General features: G+C 39.2%; 1 protein-coding gene across 1 annotated transcript in view; it reads left to right on the plus strand.

The window, feature by feature from the left end:
• Window positions 1-27,259, plus strand: part of cux1a (cut-like homeobox 1a) — a 214,417-nt gene that overhangs the window by 101,648 nt on the left and 85,510 nt on the right. Inside the window, exons 4-6 of the mRNA XM_067433652.1 lie at window positions 16,663-16,741; window positions 21,985-22,122; window positions 27,121-27,176. Of these exons, the coding sequence (XP_067289753.1) occupies window positions 16,663-16,741; window positions 21,985-22,122; window positions 27,121-27,176 (273 nt within the window). The remainder of the gene's footprint in view (window positions 1-16,662; window positions 16,742-21,984; window positions 22,123-27,120; window positions 27,177-27,259) is intronic.

Here is a 27,259-nt window from a genome sequence, read left to right on the forward strand (position 1 = left end):
AAACAAATGTACACGCACTACACATCGCATGCTCCATTGATCAATTTCTATATATAGTAATATATATATAGTAACTATACGTGATCATGTTTGGGCTACTTGATGAGCATAGGCAAAAACACAGACATTTGAAGCAGTCTCACTCACCGCCTGCGGTTCTAACGTTGGGACCTTTATCGTTGGGACTGCTCCATCATTCAGCATTAGGCGATTGGGAAAATCCGGCGTCGAGCTGGGCCTTGTTTATGAAACAGTCGGCACCGAAATGCAGCGAACAGATATAAACATTCGCGCAACTCAGTTGCTGATCCGGAAAAGCAAATTCCATCCACTGTTGCCTTACCGCGGGGTTTTTGGGGAATCTGTGCAGGACTGTCTTGGTCTGGCAACCAAAAACGCACTTTTTGATGTCATTGTTAATTGTGCACATCACCTGTCCAGCAGCCTACGAGCCAGCGCTTTGATGGGCGTAGGCTTTTGCTTTCGCTCTCTCCCTCTCTCTCTCTCTCTCTCTCTCTCTCTCTCTCTCTCTCTCTCTCTCTCTCTCTCCCTCTCTCTCTCTCTCACGCTCTTCCGGTAGAATTGCCCGTACGGCCCCTACAAGGAAATTCCGCCCCCATTAACGTCAAAGGGGACGCATGATCGCAAAAAACTTGCCGAAACTTATGACTAACCGGAAGTAGTATTTTTGACAAAGAAATACTTCCATCAAACGTCCACCTTAACTTTTGAAACTTTGTCCATGTTTAGTATGGGATTCCAAGTCTTTAACAGTGTAAAAAGATCAGTATGCATGAAACAGCATTTCACCCCCCCTTTAATTACAACTACAACATGTTGCAGAATAATGTAATATATTAATGAATAATAGCCTAAAGAACCTTTGTGACAAAAAGGGTTTTTAGCACAAAAGGTTCTTTGGAGTTGAGTAAAGAAGCCTATGGTTCAATATCCATAGTTTTCATGTGTCGTCACGCTCATAGGAACGCCTCCTGGAGGGCAAAACAAGGCTCTCCTTTATTGCCCGCCAGTCAATTTTAGCAGGTTTGTAGTCAGTATTAATGCAGTAAGACTGATATTAAAATACCAAATTCAATATACAGCTTATAGATGTTGCACACTTTGTTCAGGAAAGCAGATGAACACAGAATATTAGTGCGACACGAGGTTTCTCGCTAGGTGTTTTCCCATCGAAACCCATTATAAAGAAGACGTTGTGTTCATATTCCGGGTTTCATCTTCTCGCCTTTATATAGTATGCATCATCAAAAAGGTGTAAACTGAATTTGATCTTTTAATATGTTTTAGCACATTACAGCACTTTAATGGTTTAAAAGAAGTCGTCAGTTCACCCTCCGTCTGCTTGATCAGCTCGATAACGGTTTTACTGCATAATTTATCTGTTTAAAATCAAGCGGTGTAACTCGATTTAAAATAAAACCCATATCAACCAATCCTAGATTAGCGTTAAACGTTGCTGAATCCTTATTGGAGCAACTCACCCTGTAGTGTTTTTCACGTTAAGCGTTTTAAAAACGTCCCGTTGTTTTTAGTGATGGAAATACTGCAGACGGTGCTGAATATATGGATCATACGTGGCCCAGACGTGCATCTTGTTGACATATTTTGGTTTTAAGATGGAAATTTGACAGGTTTGTGCTGCAGTTCAATGGAGTTCTGTGGCGGTTTGACTAAAAACTACGGATTGACTTATACTTCAATTTAAAGCTATAGTTCACTTTTTTTCTCATCCTTTACTCACACTCAAGTTGTTTCAAGCCTGTATGAGTTTCTTTCTTTAGCTGAACACAAGGGAAGATATTTTGAAGAATGTTAGTAACCAAACAGTCAGCTGGAGCCATTGACTTCCATAGTAGGAAAAAAAAATACTACAGAAGTCAATGGCTCCAGCTGACAGTTTGGTTACTGACATTCTTCAAAATATCTTCCCATTTTAAAGTGAACTATCCCTTTAAACGCAATGAAAACTATATCATTAAAGTTTCTGCTCTGTTCAGTACACAATAAACATGTCTATGTGCTTATTTATAACAGTGTTGTTATTGTTAACTAAAAGCTGAAATAAAATAAAATATAAATATTAGCTGAAAAACTAATTAGAAATGTGGTCTTGGCATGGATAGAACCCCAATGAACCCTTTTTTTCTGAGAGTGTGTGTAGGGGCTGGAAAAAAGCCCTCAAAAGCACTCCCAGTGTCCGCTGGAGTAATGTACGGCAGTGTTTGACGGCCGTCAGAAGCACCTCGTGTTAAGAGAGTGTGTGTAGGGGCTGAAGCGAGGGAGACGCGGCTCTATGTGAGTTTGATGAAGTGAGGGCTGTGAGTAGTGACTCCCTGATCTCCGCTCATGAGCCAGTTCTTCTGGATAACTGCTCCATTACAGCTCATTGTGGTTTCGGAGCGGTGTTCTCCAGGACTAGCCTGTCATTAACAGAGGTAGTCGGCCCACTTCAAGTCTCTGCTTGGGTAAAAATAAATCCCCATCCCACCACTCACCAACAGCGAAATCATTTCAAACCGTCTATTATTTTTCATTGTGAAATATTTCCTTATTTACACTGCCTGACCTTGACAAAAACCGACCAGAAATGCACTTTTTTGGGGTGTTTTTCTCCGACGTCAGCTGTTTGACGATAATTGGCAGGAGGGATGGGATCGCTTGTGTTTTGTCTTGTCAGTCTGACCGTCCATTAAATCCTAAAATAGACAAAGAGACTTCAATTTTACAGCACCAGTTTTAAGATAGAGCGCATATATAATTCATAATGGCAGACAGACCAATGAATGCAGACGTTTGCAACGGGTGAGTGATTTTTTCTGTTTAATTTCTATCTTCCGTTTTCCTGTAACGGTGGGTTTGTTAAAATAGCACGTTTAAGTCGCACATCTCGTGGGTCAGCGCTGAGTCTTTACCACATGTCATTTTCTTCGTTCGAGAGAGCGAGAGCCTCCTCTTTTCCTGTCAGGAAATGAGAGTACAATAGGGAGCTGTACATAGCACGCGGCTGGGGCCCTGTTTGGGGTTGCACACGCACGTGTGTGTGTGTGTGTGTGTGTGTAAATCATAGACTGGGGGGGATGGGGGGTCATTGTACTTAATTGTAAAAAGTTTTTTGCTCATTTATAGCCACAAGGCATACGTTACAGATGTCCGAGAAGACTTGTATAGCTTCCAGCCTCTTATTTATTTATTTTTTAGTGCAGGTACTTGAGGTGTTCACTTGCTCACTTGATACCATAGGTGTGAGATAAGACACAACCGGAGGAGAGCACTTTTGACGTGGTATATCCAGTGGACATTTGATTTATTACATTTTGCTTGTGTGTTGTTTTGCTGTCTTTTTGACTTTACTCTTTTGTGTCCCTGTCTCACGAGGCACCCTAGACGAGATAAGTCTTGCCCAAAGCCAGCTGTGTCAATAACATTTAATTTTTGTCTTATTTTTAACATTTTTTTTTATTCAATTACTCTGTGGTGGTCTTGGCTTACTTGGTGCCCTTGATTTAAGCAAGGGTGTAGCCAGTGGGTTTGGTTTTGCTTTACACTGCTTTACTATTTTATGTTATTTAATTATTTTACTGTATGTTTGGCATTACATTCACTTTATATATATATATATATTAGGGCCGGGACTCGATTACAAAAATTAATCTAATTAATTAGAGGCTTTGTAATTAATTAATCGCATTTTAATTGCATATAAATATTTGACCTAAGAATAATGAGAAGTAATTTTTCACATGTATTTTTAGTAAACCATTGAATAATGACTGAATACATAAGCTTAATCAACAAAATATAGTTTCTTTATTTCAGTCCAGCAGACCAGCGCAATGTTTGCTATTAAGTGTAGCAAAAGCGTATTTGTGATCTTTGAGGCTCGATGTGCTGCGGTGATACGCTAATTCCTTGTTGTATAGCTTTCACACAAACGTGCTCTTGTCGACGCTTCCATCCTTTCGCTTTTTAAAACTAAATGTCCCATCCACGGGGCCGAGCAGAGCGCTCTCATCCGCTTCTCCGCTCATGTTCACTATGGTTTGTTGTTGTCGTGACTCGTGAGCGCTAGTTGGTGTTCCAGTATAATCGGTCCGTCGAAACTCATTCATTGAAAAACTTTACGCGGTGCAAAAATAAGTGTGGTTATTTTTTTTTTTTTGGGTAATGAATTTACACTTTAAAGTCCCGTAATTAATTAATCTTAATTACTGCGTTAAATTTCCGGCCCTAATATATATATATATATATATATATATATATATATATATATATATATATATATATATATATATATATATATATATATATATATATATCGTATATATATCTGAGTCAGTGATTCAGTATGTTTATAAACTACTGGTACTCAAATGTTATTTTATATATTTATTTATTTTAATTATGTTTTTGTTTTGTTTTGTAGTCCTTCAGATTTTCTTTTTATCCGAGCCCGTGATTTCAGCATGTTAATTCACTCAAATGATTTGGACTCCTAAGAGTGTGTGTGCAGTTCGATGCTATTGTGCCGTTTTAAGTGCAAGAAAAAAGCCCCCATTTAGCTTCTTATCTCAAGCTTCATTCTGATAATAAATTATCATCATTACAAAGTGGAAAATTCAACATTCAGAGAGAGAGAGAGAGAGATAGAGAGAGAGAGAGAGAGAGAGAGAGAGAGAGAGAGAGAGAGAGAGAGAGAGAGAGAGAGAGAGAGAGAGAGAGAGAGAGAGAGAGAGAGAGAGAGAGAGAGAGAGAGAGAGAGAGAGAGAGAGAGAGAGAGAGTTGACCCGCCAGCAGAGATCTCCGTGAAGAGAGCTAATCACTCTGGCAGCCGTTTACGGAGTGCCATGAAGTTCTACAAATTTGGAAGTCAGTATTGATTTGACGTAATTGTGCACTAATTTTAGCGCGCCGGAGTCTGCAGATGCTGAACATGTCCAGAGCCGAGGAGAGAGGAGGCCGCTCAGATATACACTGCCCTTCAAAAGGGTTTGAATGCTTTTAGAAGGAGTCTCTTCTGCTCACCAAGTTATTTTATTAAAAATACAAAAAAAAAACTCTAATATTGGTGAAATAATATTAAAATGTAAAATAACTGTTTTCTATGTGAATATGTAGTAAAGTGTGATTTATTCCTGTGATCAAAGCTGAGTTTATCATCATTCCTCCAGTCTTCAGTCACATGATCCTTCTCTAATCATTCTCAGATGAGGGTTTGCTGCTCAACACACATTTATGATTATTATCAGTGTTTTTTTTCAGGATTCTTTGATGAATATAAAGTTCAAACGGACAGATGATCTTTTGTAACATTATAAATGTCTTTACTGTCACTTTTGATCAATTTAATGCGTCCTTGATGAATAAAAGTATTAATTTCTTTACCCCCCCCATACACACACACACACACATTTTTTCTTATTATTTCAGACCCAAACTTTTGAACGGTAGCACAATGTTGCAATAATCTTTCTATTTCAGATAAATACTGTTCTTCTGAACTTTCTATTCATCAAAGAATCCTAATTTTTTTTTTACAGAACTATTGATAATAATCATAAATGTTTCTGAAGGATTATGTGATGATGATAAACTCAGCTTTGCATCACATAAATAAATTACATTTTACTATATATTCAACTAAAAAAATATTTTTAATTTTAATATTTCATATTTTTTGTTGTTGTATTTTTAACTAAATAAATGCAGCCTCTGTGAGCAGAAGTGACTCCTTCTTACAGATCTTAATGATCAAAAACGTTTCGACGGCGGTGTATGCATTCGAACGGTGTTAGTGTGTGTGTATGTGTGTGTAGGTTGTAAATGTAGGTCGTCAGCGAGCCACATCCTTCTGGGTGCGTTTTTGTTTGACACTTTTATCCTCATGTGGGCGATGGAGGTTGGAATCAGAGTTAGGTCTGTGGTGCGGTGGTTAGATGTGGTTGCGCTCGGAGCCTTGGTGCTCATGTGGGCGACTCAGGTTTGAGTCTGCAATGAGAAATATTCCTTCCTCCCACTAATAACTTCAGTCAGAGCTCAGAGAAACCTGAGGGTGAAACGTGTTGGAAGGCTGGTCTTCTGTTCAGTGGAACCGATGGGGTTTCTGCAGTTCTCCCTCACAGAAACGAGAGCTATTTATACCGGTTCCCCAGCCCTCCTCAGTCCCTGATCCGGCCGGACCGTGAGGGAATAACGCTGTTATACTGGCATGCTTCTGATGCCACCAGATAGACTGTGTGTTGTGTGGTTCAAAGGGGCGGAACTGACCGGTGTGTGTATGTGTGTGTGTGTGTCTCTGTGTGTGTCTGTTTGTGTGTGTGCGTGTGTGTCTGTGTTTGGTGTAAAATCTAAGCTAGTTGTCACTTTTTACTCCAGTAAATGTTTCTCGGCGTAGGTTATTTCTGTACGAGACGCACCTTAAAGTCTACAAAAAAGAGAAAAGTTCAAAAGTTTGGGGTCAGTAATTATTATTTTTATTTTATATTTAATGTTTTTGAAAGAATTCTCTTTTGCTCACCAAGGCAAAAATATAGTAAAAACTGAGAAAATATTCTTGTAAATTGTAATAATATTTCAGTTATAATACATTTTACAATGTAATGTGATGGCAAAGCTGAGTTTTTCAGCATCATTGCTCCAGTCCTCAGTGTCACATGATCCTTCAGAAATCATTCTGATTGGCTGATTTGCTGCTCAAGGAACCAGGGCTTGACATTAACACTCATTTGTATTTCAGATGTGGCGTGTAACACAAGACACTTTGGCTGGTTGAACTTTATCGTAGTCTTCTCAAGAGGCATCTGTTATAATCACGTTTATAACCAATCACACGTGATTCTGTTGAGCTTATGAATGCAATGTCTAATAATCAGAGACGTGCAGATTAACCAGAGTTTTGTTCAGAGCGAATTCTGCTCTCTCATCATAAACACAGCAGAGATGTACATTTCAGCTGCAAACATAGTTTTAAACAAAGAAAAGATCACAGCAGAACCACAGCGCATCTGATGTGCCGGACATAACGTTCAATATTCGCACATTTAGAGATGTCTCTAAAGCTACATTAGTATACACGTTTCTAACCTCGATTGCATTTGAAGAGAATGACTTACAGTCATAAAACACACTGTAAAGTGGGTGGCAGGTATGATGCACACCTTTTTAAATGTTGGATATTTAATCAAATAAACTGTCAAATCATATGGAAATTGGATATGTATTTCACAAGGCTACTGTATGGGCTCATACACAAACTAAGCTTTAAATATGTCATAGCTGATAAAACACTGATGAGAATAAATTATATTTACACTGACAGGCAACTGTTAGTGTTTCTCTGTCTCACACACAACCGTATCAGAGCTAAATAGGCCTATATGATGACCTGTCATGTTATATATTTCCTGTAGACTTGATTTGAATGTGTACTGTGCTCATTTACATATTGACTACAACAACAACGTTTTGGCCAGTGAAAATGCTGAGTGGCTAGCAACTTTAGAAAGCCAAGCAAAACATTTAAAGTCAATCCTTGCAGGAAACACGTCTGATTATTATCAATGTTGAAATCAGCTTAAAGGAACACTTTTTTTTTTAAATAGGCTCATTTTCCGAGTCCCTTAGAGTTAAACTGTTGTGTTTTACCGTTTTTGATTCCATTCAGTCGATCTCTGGATCTAGCGGTAGCACTTTTAGCATAGCTTAGCATACATCATTGAATCAGATTAGACCATTAGCATCGCGCTCAAAAATTACCAAAGACTTTATTTTTTTCAAAGATAATATTTTTCTTATGTAAAACTTGACTGTTCTGTAGTTACATTGTGTACTAAGACCAATTGAAAAAGAAAAGTTTAGATTTTTAGACCGATTATAGATAGGAACTATTCTCTCATTCCTGCATAATAATCAGGGAACTTTTCTGGCGTACCACGGGTGCAGCCGCGCAGTGATATTACGCAGAAAATAGTTCCTAGATATATCGGTCTAAAAAAAATCTCAACTTTCAATTTTCCATCGGTCTTACACAATGTAACTACAGAAGGGTCCAGTTTTAAATAGGAAAATATAGTGAAAGTCTTTGGTCAGTTTTGAGCGCGATGCTAATGGTCTAATCCGATTCATTAATGTATGCTAAGCTATGCTAAAAGTGCTACCGCCAAATACAGATCAACTGAATGGATTAAAAAACGGTAAAACTCAACTGTTGAACTCTAAGGGACAAAAAAGTGGAGTGTTCCTTTAAATATGTTTTTTTTTTTTTGGAAACCGGGATGCATTGTATTCTGTGATGAATATAAAGGAACAGCATTTACTTTAAATAGAATCATTAGTTACATTAAACATGTCTTTACTGTCACTATTGATCAGCTGAGTGCGTCCCTTCTGAATAAAACCATTCATTCGTCCTTCTTTTGCATTACGGACCCGGGTCTTTCCCGAATGTGTCCGTTTGTATGTTTATCTGGGGCTGTTTGCGTGACTTTGTGTGTAAGATTGAGCCGGTGGAGTAAGAGAAGAGCAGATAATCTCCGCTTCTGTCCTCTTCTCGGCAGCCTTACGGTCTCTTAACCTCACGGCTGTGCTCTGTCTGGTTCAGAGCGCTGAGAGTTTAAAAATTGACATTGGTTCCTGCTGGATTTCAGGGGTAGACGTGGACCCGTGCCGAGAACGAGAGAGAGAGAGAGAGAGAGAGAGAGAGAGAGAGAGAGAGAGAGAGGAACAGAGACAAGTTTAATTGCTCCATCTGCAAGAGGGCTGCAGAACTTGGCCCTGCCTGGGTCGATCCAGATGTTTTCCGGCAAGAAACATCTGAAAATGTTTAATTTCTTTCCCATAGGAGTGAAAAGTCTGTTACATGTTGGATATTTACAGTGGCAACTGCCCTGTTCCATCCATCAAGGCCAGCCGTCTCAGGGCTGCAGATTTACAGCTTTTATTTGATGTTCCGCTGCTGGAAGACCAAACACACAACACTTGTGAACATGTAAACAGCACAGGAGTTCAGCGTTTGCTTAATGGATAAAAGCAGTACAGTTGATTCAGACCACATTGTTTTTGGGTGTGGGGTACTGGCGTTCGGTGAGTGTGTAGCAGGGCTCGACAGTGAGCATTTCTCTCGCATTTGAGAATAAAAATAGACCTGTGTGCGAACTGTATTTTGAAGCACGTGTGTGAATAAGAAATCCCTGCAGATCATTTTTTTGAAATGTAAGATCATAAAGTCAATAGCTTAAATCAGGGCTCTCAAACTCACTTTACCTGGGGGCAGGTGGAGGTGGACTCTGGGTCAGGCTGGGCCGCATTACAAACACACACAAAAAAAGAGCATAACTGATCCAGCCTTCTCAATCTTTATCTTTAAAGGGTTAGTTCACCCAAAAATGAAATGTCTGTCATTAACTCCTCTCCCTAATGTCGCTCCACACCCGTAAGACCTCCGTTCATCTTCACACACAGTTTAAGATATTTTATATTTAGTCTGAGAGCGTATGCAAGTGTATGCACACTATACTGTCCATGTCCAGAAAGGGAATAAAAACATCATCACAGTAGTCCATATGAGACATCAGTGGGTTAATTAGAGTCTCTTGAAGCATCCAAAATACATTTGGGTCCAAAAATAACAAAAACTACGACTTTATTCAGCATTGGCTTCTCTTCTGGGTTTGAGTTCTCAGCGGGTAAAAATAATGCAATATGTACACGCATAAAATGATGGCGTTTAATCCGGCACACAGCGTTGTTTTGAATGTTCGGTAAACAGCTCCTGCGTCCTATAAGCCGACCAATCAGGTTGTGACCGACAGCCGTCAGACCTCCGTTCATCTTCACACACAGATGAAGATATTAGTGTTGAAATCCGATGGCTCAGAAAGGCCTTCATTGACACCAATGTCATTTCCTCTCTCAAGACCCATAAAGGCACTAAAGACGTCGTTACAAAGCCCATCTCACTACAGCGGCTCTACAATCATTGATGAAGAGGCCAGAATAGAGTTAGTGCGGGAAAAACACTAAATAACGATGGGCCGATTTCAAAACACCTCTACATTACAGAACACAATAAACATAAATGAACATCAGAAAATATGTTGAAAGATACAATTTAACTTACTAAAATGCTATGTGATAAGGGTTTCAACCGCAGAAAGACGTCTATAAACAGCTTGTAAATAATGTCGTGTTTTATGTAACTCAGAAAAGCCATTCATTGACCATTTTCTTGATGGTCAGCAAGAGCGCACATTTGCCACCAAGTGGACAGGAGTGAGAATTACAGTTACAAGTTAAAATAGATCAGCCTCAGGGTAATCGGCCAAAAACAGTGTAAAAAACGCAGAGCACTAATAGGCCTCGTCACACTCCTGGTGTTTTAAAAATGTGGCTCTCCCATTGAAAACAACTGGAAACATACGGAAAAAACACAGCCTTTTAATTATGAACACTCTTCCACGACCATTGTGATATAATGTAAAAATAAGCACAATGACAGTAGACGAAGCATGAATTTGAGGAACTCTTTCAAGTTCTGAGTCTGAGATGGAAATGCAGTGGAATGAACACACTAGTGCGACCAGGGCCCAAGAATGGGGGAAAACCCCCTCAGGATTCAAGCTGGGTTATTATAGTTTATATACAATATTATAGATTTAGTATTTAATAATGTGTCAACTAGTGTTTTAATACACATCACAATGTGAGGGCAGGCGAGTGTGTTAGTAATATGAGCCTATAGGCGGTGCACGACACACAAACACTCTGATTATTACACACACAGGGACGCACAGCAGCACACACACACACACACACACACACACACACACACACACACACACACACACACAGGAGAAGCGTTCAGTCTCTCCTCATGTCAATAGTGAATCCGCTCATGGCTCGAGCACAACTGGCTTTTAAAGGGAAAGGGAGAAGAGACTCTGATTGGTTTATTGCACGTTATGCCCAAAACACACCCATGACTCATTAAGATACGAGGGACGACCCTTTTAGACCATGAGCCGGACACCTGACCATTTTCCCCCGTCTTTAAACTAGCAAAAGTGTATTCAGACACACCATAAGAGCTCCTGCGCCATGAGTTTATAATAACCTCATGTTTTAGTTATATAACACAGATGTTTTACTTAGTTTTTGTTTCATTAACAATCATAACACTGAGTTCTAGGATCTTACGAAACTACTTTTGAGTTCTGGAATACTGAAAGCCGGATCTTTGCTCCAGCTGTTAGGATGTAGAACTGGGGTTAAGCTTGGGGAAGATTTGGTTCAGTTTTTAGCAGCTCCTAAATGACTGTATACAGGCCGAGCTGATTTAGGTCCTTGTTTCCTGTCAGGTTTGACCCAGTTTGCTAGATCTGGCCCAGTTGGGATGCATGCTGGTTCTGTCATCCTCAGAGCGGCACAGTGGGAAAGTGCTGCCATGGCATTTTATCACTTCTGTATGCGGTTCACCACACCCGAATATCACTCTAATGTGTCCATCCAAGATGTTTCTCCTGCCTTTGGTTGTCACATTTATAAGACATTGATAAACGCAGTTCTCTGCAACTTGAGAAATCTTACATTTGGTCTTACAATCGTCCAACTTAAACGCTATCCCAAAAAGTAGGCAACCTAATTATGTTGCCTTCTTAGATTTTAGCCAGGCATTTTAGATAAGCAGTCCCAGAATGCATTGTGAGAAGCTCCAAAATAAATCCAAGATTGCAGAAAATGGTGCAGAAACTGTTATTCAGTACTGAAAAGTAGGGAGTTACCCAAGGATGGTCTAATCCGATTCAATTATGTATGCTAAGCTATGCTAAAAGTGCTACTGCTAGACACAGAGATCGGCTGAATGGAATCAAAAACGGTAAAACTCAACAGTTTAACTCTAAGGGACTCGGAAAATGAGCCTATTTTAAAAAAGTGGAGTGTTCCTTTAAAGTGAATCAGTTGCTAGCTAATATTAATTATATTAATGCTCATTTATCCTGCACTCTAAAAAAAATGCTGGACTAAAAATGACCCAAGTTGGGTTGAAAATGGACTAACCCAGCAATTGGGTTGTTTTAACCCAGCGATTGGGTTCCTTAAGCAACATTTAACCCAACCGCTGGGTTAAAACAACCTAATTGCGGGGTTAAAAAAACCCAACTGCTGGATTAAAACAACCCAATTGCGGGGGTAAAACAACCCAACCGCTGGGTTAAAACAACCCAATTGTGGGGGTAAAACAACCCAACTGCTGGGTTAAAACAACCCAATTGCGGGGTTAAAACAACCCATTTGCTGGGTTAGTCCATTTTCAAACCAACTTGGGTTGTTTTAACCCAGCGATTGGGTTCCTTAAGCAACATTTAACCCAACCGCTGGGTTAAAACAAACCAATTGCGGGGTTAAAACCACCCAACCGCTGGGTTAAAACAACCAATTTGTGGGGTTAAAACAACCCAACCGCTGGGTTAAAACAGCCCAATTGCTGGGTTAAAACAGCCCAATTGCTGGGTTAGTCCATATTCAAACCAATTTGGGTTGTTTTTAACCCGGTATTTTTTTGAGTGTATATTAATATTGCCTTTGCAACTCTTTCAATCATATTTTTCAAGCCATTGCAAAATAAGGTTTATGTCGCCGGTCTCTCTCAACAGGGTATTTTTGGTCCGACCGTAGCAGAAGGCAGTTGGATGATGTTTTATAATCTGTCCAGAGTCAGCACAGCTGTGTGTGTGTCCAGATTAAGAGAGATCAGTGTCTTTATTAGAGCGGTAGAAACTGAAGAGCCTGTATTTCTACCTTACCCTCTCACGCTCTCGTCATGACTCGGGGTTTATTCCAGCTGTCATACATCGCCTCTGAAGGGTCAGTAAGGTCCGTGTTTCAGTGAGACCCTGCGGAGGCAGAGGCTTATACTGAATAAAGCCCAATTCGGACCATCCACAATCTGAATCCAGAATGTCCGTGTTTTTCTCCCACCACCCACTTAAAAATCCCTGGCCGAATTACCTCCTGTTTTCAGACAAACACCGAGATCGTGTGTTCATTTAATTGCCGTTCAAATCCACATCTCTGAGTTTTCAAGAAGAGATCGCTTCACAATGAACTGTTTATATCCTTTTTGAGCCCAGCAGAGCACCGTATCGCTGCGTTTCCCTGAAATTCGGATGCGTTTTAAAGATCTAGCCTACACTTTTATTACTGAAATGCTGGAAAGTGTTTACAAGAATAATCTTTCATCACCGCTCAGAAGAGAAAGAGAAGAAAAACACGTAAATATTTGACATTGAGCCGTTATTACGGCAGTAATTAACGTTATATAGGTTCAGTTTGCAGCGTTCTGTTAACTTAATTCCACTCATTTTAAAATGACATCTTTCTATTTTTAAACAGGACATTTAAATAATTAAATAAATCATATTATTTCCAATTATTAAATTAAATATAATTTCATTCTTATAACACTCTAAAAAATGTTGGGTTGTTTTAACCCAATGTTGGGTCAAAAATGGACTAACCCAGCGATTGTGTTAAAAATTTGCTTAAGACAACCCAATCGCTGGGTTAAAACAACCCAATTGCTGGGTTAGTCCATATTTAACCCAACATTGGGTTGTTTTTTAACCAGAATTTTTTAGAGTGTAAGCATATGCCATTTTGACAGCAGACTGAGCACGTGAGCAGCGTTCCCAGGATCACAGAACTCGCTCCTCCTGAATAAATCGCCATCCGAATGCTTGAGTTTGATCACTGAGGTGGCTGCAAATGTATTTTTACGGACGTCCACATGAGAAACAATTACCGCCTGAATAGGGTAAACTCTACACCTCCTGACAGCGATAGTCTCATGTGTGCTGTGATAGGGCCTGCCAATGATGTGCTTACTTTCGAGTATTCATGGTAATTATTTTGTGTATTGACGATGTACAGCACTTTACTGCTTTATAAATAAATGAGATTGAGATTCAATGTGTGTCTGCATGAGAAGAGCACCGGTGCTAAAAATGCACCAATAAATATTTCTTATAATGCACTTTTTCACTCCAATTCATAATTTACTTGTGTTTAAATATTTATAATTTTTAATTATTCATTAAAATTATTTGTAATAAATTATTTAATTAGATTTTTTTCTATTATTTATTTATTATTGGGGAGTTAACAAAAGTAAAATCATTTTTCACAGTGATAATTTGTGCATTATCAGTGAAGATCAAATTGAAATATTTTAGTAAAATTATTAAATAATATATATGCTGTTAATAATGAATTTCCCCATTCTAATTCATAATTTAATTGTGTTGAAATATTTATAATGTAAATTATTTTTAATAAATTATTTAATAATTGTTTTTTAAATTCATTTTATCATTTATTTATTTATTATTATTATTATTAGGTGGAGTTTAACAAAAGTTAAATATTTTTTCAATGATAATTTGCACATTATCAGTGAAGATCATGTAGAAATATTTTTGTAAACTTATAAAATAATAAAATATATTATTATTATATATGCTGTGATAGTGCCTCTAAATATGTGTCTGCATTAGGAGTGAAAAAATGTCCCAATAAATATTTCTTATAATGCTTTTTTCCCCCCATAATTTAATTGAATTTATTTTAAATTAAAACATACCTTTTTAATTATTAATTTAAATAATTTAATTAGACCCCCCACACACATAATTATTTAACTATTTCAATTGTATTTATTTCTAAATTAAAATATTATTTTTATTAAATTATTTAATTAGATTTTTCCAAATAATTTATTTTATTATTTATTTATTAATTATTGTTATTATTAGGGGGAGTTTATCAAAAGTAAAATACTTGATATCAGTGAATAAATAATATTTGTATTAATCTCCACCGCCTTCTATTAGGGCAGCACGATTTTGACAAAAATAATAATTGTCGATTATTCCCCTGAAATTGTAATTGCGATTATAAATTACGATTATCACGATTTACTGAATGAAGTTTTGAATAGCTTTATAACATAGTTTGAAGCGACTGCATGCCATATTGATATATCAAAACAAGCTGAAAACAGTCCATTGGTTTGGTTTCTTTAAATAAATAAAAAAAAGTTAAACATGCATGGTATATTAAAATTAAAATAACAATTAAACAATGGGGGAAAAAAAATTAAAGGTGCACTATGTAGTATTTTTGCAGTAAAATATCCAAAAACCTCTAGGCCGGTGTTATATATTGTGTTCAGTTGAGTACCTGCAATATCCCAGATGTTTCCAACTATTTGTAAATTGTGAGAAAATTGCTATTTTAACTAAGAACCGGGACGTGTCAGCATAGCGTTTGAGCGAGTCGCCTGTCAATCACGTCATATCTGCGCTACCCTCGGTTTCGGCTTTACTCTTAGCAGTGTGAACATGTCACAGAAGCGCCGAATGAACGCACGGAGTAACGTCAGTACATCATTTTAAACACACTTAAATGTATCTAATATGATAAACAGAACTGCTTTACCTTATAATCATAACCGGAAGAGCGGATCAGTGCAGGCGCCCGGCAACTGTGTCCCGTCCTGTCATAATAAAAGTCCCGGTGCTCGCGAGCCGTGTGTGTGTAATCGCTCCAGCGGCCGTGCTCAGCTCCTCAACACTCGCTCCTGCTCTGCTTTACACTACAGTAATGTTAATAACCACATCGATGAACGTGATTTGTGTCCGAGTCCTATTTTCCACCGGCTGTGAGGTGAAGACCACATGTCCCAAGATGCTGCGCTCACACTTGGCGTCATCAAACTACGCCTTTGTTTAGAATAGGCGGCCTCTAGTGGACGGAAAGTTGCATAGTGCACCTTTAAGATAACATGTAGGAAGAAAAAAAACACATTAAGCACAGAAGTGGATTTTGTTTTTTGTAATTGCGATTACATTTTATTGAACGATTACATAATAGAGACATCCGTAATTGTAATCACGATTTCAAATTCGATGAATTGTACAGCCCTACCTTCCATTGCCATCTGCTGTGGGCGTGGTCATGCGTCTTGAGGCAAATGGATGATTGTTCTGATTTAGGGGCGGCTCCTGATACTGTGGCCATCCTCCTGAAAGACATCCATCTTCAGGACATGATGAAGGCTCTCCTTGCAGTGGGAGCCGTAACCCAGATACAGTATGTAATTTGCCCATACGTACGCGTCTGCGGCGCTCTATATTAAGGCCAAAAGTTCTTCTCATTATCAGAGTCCCTCATTACCTGTTTCTGTCATCTCACGCTCTCAGGGATTTGGATTTATACCTGATAATTACCTTCTATATAAAGCCAACCAGAAACGGCCCGAGCGTATACACCTGAAGCGTGCCCCCAAAATGCCTCGACCCAGCACTCGGAAAAATATTGCACGCCTCTAAAAAATGAATGATTTACCGTGTGAATGAAAAGGGTCACGGTTATGTACACTTAGCTGTTTTATTTAGGTCGAATAGATGGTAAGTGATGCACATAATGTACGCATGTGAGTTCACAAGCTCTTTTTCTAGGCTGTTTTCACACGGCCATCTTTAATGGACTCGTCATTGCTGTTAATGTATGCACATTTCAACCTGGCTGCTAATGCAATTACTGAGCCTGCGCCCGATTCACTTACTGTTCCCTCCCTCATTCTTTCAGATCGACGCCTTGAGTAAAAGAAGTAAAGAATCAGAGGCTGCTTTCCTCAGCGTGTACAAGAGATTAATCGATGTCCCAGGTATGTCTCAGCACACACACACACACAAACACACACACACACACACACACACACACACACACACACACACACACACACACACACACACACACACACACTGCTGTAGTGTTTCACTGAGGCAAGAATACTGTAAACACATCACTCATATTTATGAGACCTCCGTCTCTAGTGTCTATACCCCACACACACACACACACACACACACACACGTGCGTGTGCAGGCCGTCTTAATGACTTCTACGGCTTTAGAGACCTGCTCCGCTCCAAACCCCACACGCGGAGAAACTTGGATTCTAATAAAATCCGCATTCATTGGCCCACAAACACCTTTTAATCTTCCGAATTGGCTTTCTAACGGTGAGATAATGGCCCCCTGATCCTCAGTTTTTATATGGTAATGTTCTGTTGCGCTGATCTATAATAAGTTAATGGTGCCGCAAAGGTTCATGTGACATCTCCAAGTGTCTTTAGCTCAATAGAGTTCTGCTCTAGACTGAAAAAAGTTCACAGAGTGTGTGTGGATAATGTATCAAACCCCCTCTTTTAAAGTGTGAACGTGAGGTGTATCGAGAGAGACAAACTCAACGTGAGGATCAGCAAACCTTCAGATCACACACACACACACACACACACACACGTTGCGTTTTTGTGAATTTTGGGGACTTTTCCCCTTTATAGGTGTAATGGATTTTACACTGTACAAACTGTGCATTCTATCCCCCTACACTGCCCCTGCCCCAAAACCTACCCATTTTACACACACACACACACACACACACACACACACACACACACACACACACACACACACACACACACACACACACACACACACACACACACACACACACACATGTTGGTCTATGTGGTTTACAGGGACTCTCCATAGGCGTAATGGTTTTTATACCGTACAAACCGTATTTTCTATCTCCTTACACTGCCCCTAAACCTACCCATCACACACACACACACACACACACACACACACACACACACACACACACAGCCCCTAAACCTACCCATCACAGGAAACATTCTGCATTTTTACTTTCTCAAAAAAACATAATTTAGTCTGTTTTTAAGGCCATTTGAATTATGAGGACATTTGATATGTCCTCATAAACCACATTTATAGTGTAATACCAGTGTAATACCCATGTAGTTATACACATTTGTGTCCTCATAAACCACATAAACAGGCTCACACACACACACACACACACACACACACACACACACACACACACACACACACACACACACACACACACACACACACAGATCTAGCTGTAGCCCCGCCCACATCTGTTGAGTGACAGGCAGACAGACAGACTGTGGGCTTGTCAGAGCAGGTTGGACTGTCGAATACCTCGCACATCCCTAAATTACCACAACGCTGCGGTCTGGAGATCCCGGGCCAAATCAGTGCTGTGTTTGGGAGTGTGTGCATGTGTATTCGACTACCTTTATATGCGTGTATAATGTGTTTGTGAGTGTATTGTGTGTGTGTGTGTGTGTGTGTGTGTTGCAGGATGTTGGAGTGGGAGGTCTAGTCTGGGAATGTCTGTGTCTATCTGTCAAATCTGGAGCTTGTCCAGTCCTGTCTGTGTGTCTGCGAATGTGATCACAGCTTGACAAATTATCTCCTGATAGTTACACTGGTACACTGTGTAGGCCTGCGTGTGTGTGTGTGTTGTGGTGTGTCTTAACGGCAATTTTCGGAAGTGTTTTCGGTACCTTTATGTATGCAACATTTAGCTTTCTTCATAAGACTGATTCATAAATATATAATATACATTGTTTTTTTACTTTGCAAACCTTTACACCGCTAGATGGGGGAAAATATCACACAGTGGAGCTTTTAGAAAAACTTGCTGCATAATCAAGAATTTTTGCCGCAACAATCACAAATAAAAGCCGCATTTTTCTGGAAGGACTGATTAATTCCTGAGAATTTCAGTTGTTTGCTAACGAATGACAGGAACTAGTTCATCCATGTTTCCCGTTTACACCCATTAGATGCCGAAACGTCCCTGATTGTCACTAATTCAGCCGTTGTGAATTCAGAAGTGACTCCTGTTTTCTGTTCACACTGTAATAATAATCCAGTTGTCGCTTTCGGGCGATTTGAATGTTTTTAGAGACTGAAAGTGTGTCTTAGATGCTGTACCTCTTCTAAAATAGATCTGAAAGCATTCCCACTTGTTCTTTTTTCGGTTGAGGCTGCACATTAGATTGCTTTAGCTAACGGAACGGAGTGTGTTGTACAGCAAATGACACGCATCCGCTCTGATGTGCCTGAGTAAATCAGATTTGAATTGGCTGGTCATTTCGGTCACATGACAGTCACGTTCAGAATCGAGCGACCCGTCAAGCTGAGTTGAGCTGAAATGGCAGTTGCCACGGCTACAAAAGGGAACACACCATGACAGCATATCATTCAGACTTCCTCTTGCAGTTTTTAGATATGACACACTCTCACACGGCAAACACACACACACACACCATCAGCGTTTCCTGTACCTTCAGCTGAGAAGGCACGGAGGGGGTGTGTGTGTGTGTTGGCATGTTTTTGTGACATATGAGGACACAAATGTGTATAATGCCATGGGTATGACACAGGTATTACAGGAGAGGGTGAAATATGAGGACATTACCCATGGCCCCACTTTACAAAAGGCTTATAAATCACACAGGAGGAGTTTTTATTAGAAAGTAAAAATGCAGAATGGTTTAGGTGCTGTGTGTGTGTGTGTGTGTGTGTGTGTGTGTGTGTGTGTGTAGGTTTATGGGCAGGGGCAGTGTAAGGTGATAGAAAATACGGTTTGTACAGTATAAAAACCATTACACCTATGGAATGTCCCCATATGTCACAAAAACAAACGTGTGTGTGTGAGCGTGTTTATGTGGTTTATAAGGACACAAATTTGTATAACTGCATGGGTATTACACTGGTATTACACTATAAATGTGGTTTATGTCCTCATATTTCAGATAACTTTAAAAACATACTAAATTATGTTTTTTGAGAAAGGAAAAATGCTGAATGTCTCCTGTGATGGGTAGGTTTAGGGGCTGTGTGTGTGTGTGTGTGATGGGTAGGCTTAGGGGCAGGGGCAGTGTAAGGAGATAGAAAATACGGTTTGTACGGTATAAAAACCATTACGCCTATGGAGAGTCCCTGTAAACCACATAGACCAACATGTATGTGTGTGTGTGTGTGTGTGTGTGTGTGTGTGTGTGTGTGTGTGTGTGTGTGTGTGTGTGTGTGTGTGCCGAAAACCACCATCTCCACTTTAGCTTTACGCAGAACGTGTACGAGGAATGACATGTTTTATTTTACACTCATCTCTGTCAGCTTTCGCTCTCACACTCGCTCGTGTTCCGCAGGGGCTAATAAAATAGTTTGATTACATAATTAACTTGGCTGTCTCATTAAGGAAAATCAACGGGAACAGGGCCATAATTAGTCATATCGCAATTAGCATTTGAGGGGCACAGACAGTGATGGAAAAAGCATGTGTGTGTGTGTGTGTGTGTGTGTGTGTGTGTGTGTTGGTCCTTCAGTGCGGAGGGCTGGCCCCGGTCCCACACCACCGCTGCGCTCGACCCCCTTCACTTAACATCGCCTTCCATTTATGAAAGCAACAAATTAACACCCTGCCAAATATGAATTAGTCGAACTTCTTTTACAACCTGCTAACCTGGAGTCCGGCAGCCGCTGGTGTGTTTTGAGCACCTTTTCTGACTGCAGTCATTAAACTATGATTGCTGACGGGCCTTGATTTAATGGACTAATTTGTTTCATTTATTAATTTATTTTTTATTAATAAATCGTTTTACACTTTTTAAATATAACATAGAAACATATTTTATTATTTCTCGTTTAAAAAAAAAAGTGTTTACATTTTTACATTTTTAAACTTTAAATTGAAAAATATTTTATTGTTTATTTTTGTAAATGTTTATATTTTAAATACATTTTTAAATTATTTCTATTTTTGTAATTGTTGTAATTTTAAATAGAAAATAGAAAAATATTTTATTATTTCTATTTTATAAAAAAATATTTTAAATGTAAAATATATTTTTTATTACTTCTATTTTTTAATTTTAAATAGAAAAATATTTTATTATTTCTATTTTATAAAAAAATATTTTAAATGTAAAATATATTTTTTATTACTTCTATTTTTTAATTTTAAATAGAAAAATATTTTATTATTTCTATTTTTGTAAAAATTATTTTAAATGTAAAATAGAAACTATTTTACTTCTTCTATTTTTGTAATTTTCTTTTATCTTAAATATAAAATGGAAAAATATTTTATTGTTTCTATTTTTGTATCATATTTAATTTTAAATATAAAATAATAAAACATATTATTATCTCTATTTTTGTAATTTTTGTAATTTTAAATGTAGAATAGAAAAAATATTTTATTAGATTTTTTTTTTAAATATCAAATAATTTAATTTTTTTATTATTTCTTACATTTAAAAAAAAACATTTTAATTTTGTTTTATTTAATTGAGAATGCGGCTGCTCTTAGTTGACTGCGGTGGGTCCACAGATCTCTTAGTGTTAATTGTACACTAATTATTTAGTGTTAATTGTACATTATAAGTATTATTCTTTTTTTTTTTGTGAGCATTGAGTAAATATAATGTAAAATAAGAGTTATAGTGCATCTTAGTTTTTAATCACTGTTGTTAGTTCTCTAGTGAGAGTTACCACGATACACGGTACATGTCCAGAAAACACGGTACATGTCCAGAAAACACGGTACATGTCCAGAAAACACGGTACATGTCCAGAAAACACGGTACATGTCCAGAAAACACGGTACATGTCCAGAAAACACGGTACATGTCCAGAAAACACGGTACATGTCCAGAAAACACAGTACATGTCCAGAAAACACGGTACCGTCATGGCCTCTGTCAGCATCAGTGATGATACCGTAGCTCTTTGTTATTGTGATTTAACAGAGCAGAAGTCAGGCCGAGGCGCTGGAGCAGACTGTAGTGGGGATTTATTGGCGTGTTTTGGCTTGGTTTGTTTTTCTAGTTAACATTTTTAGCTGCGGCTGGCAATCCGCAAAAATGCAAAAACACTTTTAGGTATTTAATCAAGCTGCACATAGACCAGCTCACACTGATCTCCATACACAGCTCTCACTGAATCAAACCTTTGACCGACTCTGCGTGTGTGTGTGTGTGTGTGTGTGTGTGTGTTTCAGATCCTGTCTCTGCTTTGGAGGCGGCTCAGCAGCTCCAGGTGACTGTTCGGAAGATGCACGACTTAGAGACAGAAAACCAGAGGCTCAAAGATACACTACAAGAGTACGAACGTGAAATCGCAGAGGTTAAAAACCAAGGTAAACACCCCTGCTCCTCAGAGCTGCTCGAAATCACAGAACAACTAAAGATGTACAACTTTCTCCACGTATGAAAGAAATGCAACCAAATGTAACTCCAAATGGGCGGAGAGGACATAACTGAACACCTACGAAAAAAACTAACAAAAACATCTCATATATTAGACATCGGGTGGACGGGGGGAAATGTGTGTGTGTGTGTGTGTGTATGTATATAAATGTGTGTGTGTGGGCATGTTTTTATGACATGAGGACACAAATGTGTATAATGCCATGGGTATGACACAGGTATTACAGGAGAGGGTGAAATATGAGGACATTACCCATGGCCCCACTTTACAAAAGGCTTATAAATCACACAGGAGGAGTTTTTATGAGAGTAAAAATGCAGAATGTTTCCTGTGATGGGTAGGTTTAGGAGCAGTGTGTGTGTGTGTGTGTGTGTGTGTGTGTGTGTGTGTGTGTGTGTGTGTGTGTGTGTGTGTGTGTGTGTGTGTGTGTGTGTGAGCCTGTTTATGTGGTTTATGAGGACACAAATTTGTATAACTACATGGGTATTACACTATAAATGTGGTTTATGAGGACATATCAAATGTCCTCATAATTCAAATGGCCTTTAAAACATACTAAATTATGTTTTTTTGAGAAAGTAAAAATGCAGAATGTTTCCTGTGATGGGTAGGCTTAGGGGCAGTGTGTGTGTGTGTGTGTGTGTGTGTGATGGGTTGGTTTAGGGGCAGTGTGTGTGTGTGTGTGTGTGTGTGTGTGTGTGTGTGATGGGTTGGTTTAGGGGCAGTGTGTGTGTGTGTGTGTGTGTGTGTGTGTGTGTGTGTGTGTGTGTGTGTGTGTGTGTGATGGGTAGGTTTAGGGGCAGTGTAAGGGGATTGAAAATACAGTTTGTACAGTATAAAAACCATTACGCCTATGGAATGTCCCCATATGTCACAAAAACAAACGTGTGTGTGTGTGTGTGTGTGTGTGTATGTATATAAATGTGTGCGTGTGTATATATGTATAGGGCTGTCAAACAATTAATCGAAAATCTAATTTAATTATTTTGCGTTTTATGTATTTTTCCCCGTCCAGCCCATATATATATATATGTGTGTATTTTTTTCCTTAAAAGACAACTACTAAAAAAAATTAAGCAAACACAATAAAATTATGAATAAAATATAGTATCTTAATAAAATATAATAACAAAAAAATTAAATCATTACATTACTCTGCATTATTGTTCCACTTAAAGTGGTCACAGTGTGGAAGTTAGATGCTGTTTGTGAGCGTAGTCATTAATCTGTGGTTAATGAATTGAGTTATGCATATGTCATGTCATGTCCCCACACAGACGGGCCTATTTTGGTCTGAATGAGCTGCAGTCATCTGAGCTCTATTTCTGTCCCTCTGCTGCTTCAGCCAGACATGTTTCCTGCTTTTTCTTTTTTTAGCGTAAACAACGGAGAGCGATCTCTCGCTCACGGTCTGAGGAATTCCCCTAATCGATGCAGTCCAATAACTGCCGTACTTTATTTGTCCCGCAGCAGCCGCAGGAACCACACACACACACACACACACACACACACACACACACACGTGTACGCACACAGTTGTGTTTCCGTCTGAGCGGTCCGCTAGGTAATCCTTCCTATTCTACACACTGATCTTTCTCAGGTCAGTGATCCTCCCAGTCTCCCAGTGTTTAAAGTCCAGTTTAGCATTTAAGGGTCTAAAAGGGCTCTTGTGGGACGGCGGCTCATTGATTATGTGTCAGCGCTGAAGTGCTGGAGTTTAAATCACCGCAGATGGCTGTGCAGGAGGAAAAAGCTCTCTATCAGGGATATTTTGTGTGTGTGTGTGTGTGTGTGTGTGTGTGTGTGTGTAGGCATACAAACACACATTTCTCTCATGGTGGGGACTTTCCCTCCTGTAGTGTTTATACTGAGATAATGACATTTACCATCCTCTCTGAAAAGGTTTAAATGAACATTTAACCCTTTAATGAAAATGTTGTCATCATTTACTCATCCTCATTCCTAGGGTTGGGCACCGAATTACAACGGTTCTACCCATTCGGTGCCAAATCTGAGAACGCATCTGGTGATATAGATGAGTGTCTGTGAATATTTAAACCGCAAAAAGACAATTTTGATGTGAATCCTGCGTGTCTCTGTGTGATGAATGGAGCATACACGCGGTTTAACACACACACACACACACACACACACACACACATGTTGGTCTATGTGGTTTACAGGGACTCTCCATAGGCGTAATGGTTTTTATACTGTACACACCGTATTTTCTAACCCCTTACACTGCCCCTGCCCCTAAACCTACCCATCACACACACACACACACACACACACACACACACACACACACACACACACACACACACACACACACACACACACACACACACACACACACACACACTGCCCCTGCCCCTAAACCTACCCATCACAGGAAACATTCTGCATTTTTACTTTCTCAAAAAAACATCATTTAGTATGTTTTTAAGGCCATTTGAATTATGAGGACATTTGATATGTCCTCATAAACCACATTTATAGTGTAATACCAGTGTAATACCCATGTAGTTATACAAATTTGTGTCCTCATAAACCACATAAACAGGCTCACACACACACACACACATACACACACACACACACACACACACACACACACACACACACACACACACGACGGTCGGGTGTTTTCATCTCATACGAGGACATGAACGCATGAACTTCATCTCTAGAGTCACTTCATGAGCATTTTACTGTTTCGTTTGAGAAAATCATCATATCATAAACACACAGAGGACCTTATCTTGCACCCAGCGCAATTGACTTTGTACACCGACACATGTGTCATTCCTATTTTGCACCCGCGCAAAGCGCGCTTTTCCCTCCACAGAAGCACGTCGCTAAACTAGTGAATGAACTTGCGCTCCCTGGGCGGTTCAGCGCAAAAAAGGAGGCGTGTTCCGGCGCAAACAATCCCTGGTGCTATTTTGCTGTTCCATTAAACAGCTGCGCCACTGACCAGAATAAACCTGGTCTAAAGTCAGCGGCGTGTTGCGCGTTGTTCATTATGCTATTTTAAGGGCGCATGCTTGACCATAATGTATAGCGTGCACAACGCGCATACACTTTGCTCATGTAATCTACACAGATGCAACAGTTATTTTTGCAAATCATAAATTGTTACACTAAAAAAATATTAACACATGAGATGACGGAAATCATTGTGGTGTGCCACGAAGATGTGAAAAAATAGGCATAAATCTAGCTTACAAATTATTCAGGCTAGTAATTAAGGATCAGACCTGTTTGATCAGACCTGACGCTCTGATTGGTTTATTCACGTTACGCCCAAACCACACCTATGAATAATGAAGCTACTTCAGACCAACCCATTTTAGATTTGCGCCGGGCCCAAGAGCCATTTATCCTGCCGGGAAAATAGCACCAGCGCCGAGACCCGCCCACAAAGTTACTTCCGCTTCGCGCTTTGACACTTGCGTTTCAGATCGTTAAAATAGGGCCCAGAAACTCAAAGATCTTCAAAATAAAAGTCTGGTTTAACTTGACGAATATATTACTGTCGTACAGTTAGATACGTCTCAATGTAATAATAATACTAACACTAATGTAATAAGAATAAACAGATCAGTAATAATCACAATTTTTCTTCCATGTTTTAATTTTTACAGTATAAATCTCAGTTGTGCAGCATTTCGTTAGACAAAAAAGTTTGTTTCATTAAATTAAAAGATAAATTAAATTAATGTTTTGTCTTAATTTGATTACCAGAAAATACACCACGTGGACTTTTTTGGAAATCTTTTCATAGAAATGAAAAAATAAATATAGTAATTTCATGAATTCAGTGAATTAAGTAGCTAGTATTCTACTATGTACAGGTAAATACTACAGTAAAGAAACTGTAGACGATGGCAGCTCTGGCATTATGTCAATAACACTTCTATAAATGGCTTACAGTTTCTGGACAGTTATTGAGATAAACATCCCTAAAGTACCATTGGGTACCGGCACCGGATTTCCGGTTCAAAATGTGAACGTTACACAACTCGTGTGTCTTCTAGGAACCATTTTAAAGAATCTGGTCACTCAATTCAATGCAATTACAATGAATTCAGTTTTGAGCTTCCAGGCTTCACAAATGATGCAGAGGCTCCATAAAAGTGTGATAAAAGCGGTTCATATGATTCACGTGGTGGATGAAATATACGACAATATTCACTGGTAATCTTCCCTCCAGTGGGCTGTTACCTCCAAAACCGCTCAGACGGGATCATTGAGTCCGATTTTCAGGGAGAAATGACTTAAATCTGGGTTTGCTTTCACACAGATGGCTTCAGAAGACGTGGAGTATAGTCGGATGAACTACTTTTATGGTGCTTTTGTGTTCTTGTGCAGCTTCAGTCCCTTTCAGTGTAATCGCCACCGTCTTCATCGCTCCGTTTGAAAGAAAGTTACACTGCTTTGGGCTTGACTTTGAGCAAATAGTGACAGATTTTTCATTTTTGGTGAATTGTTCTTCATGTAATTTAGTATGTTTTCCTCACGTTTTACAGTCCTTGGGGGACATTCGGCCCATACAATGTAGTCAGAAACTAAACCACACACATCCGTAATACTCCACTGTCGGTGTTTCTAATGCTCTGATATCTCTCTCTCTCTCTCTCTCTCTCTCTCTCTCTCTCTCTCTCTCTCTCTCTCTCTCTCTCTCTCTCTCTCTCTCTCTCTCTCTCTCTCTCTCTCTCTCTCTCTCTCTCTCTCTCTCTCTCTCTCTCTCTCTCTCTCTCTCTCTCCCTCTCTCTCTCTCTCCCTCCCTCTCTCTCTCTCTCTCTCTCTCTCTCTCTCTCTCCTCTCTCTCTCTCTCTCTCTCTCTCTCTCTCTCTCTCTCTCTCTCTCTCTCTCTCTCTCTCTCTCTCTCTCTCTCTCCCTCCCTCCCTCTCTCCTCCAGAAGTCACTATTAAAGCACTTAAAGAGAAGCTGGAGCAGTATGAGCGTTCTCTGCAGGCCAAGAGCACAGAGGAAGCTCTCGATCAAAGCCAGGACCGATCAGGAAGAGAAGAGAGCGAAAGCAGAGGGGAAAACCTTCC

Source organism: Pseudorasbora parva, chromosome 23 (assembly GCF_024679245.1).
Source record: "Pseudorasbora parva isolate DD20220531a chromosome 23, ASM2467924v1, whole genome shotgun sequence".
Classification (NCBI taxonomy): domain Eukaryota; kingdom Metazoa; phylum Chordata; class Actinopteri; order Cypriniformes; family Gobionidae; genus Pseudorasbora; species Pseudorasbora parva.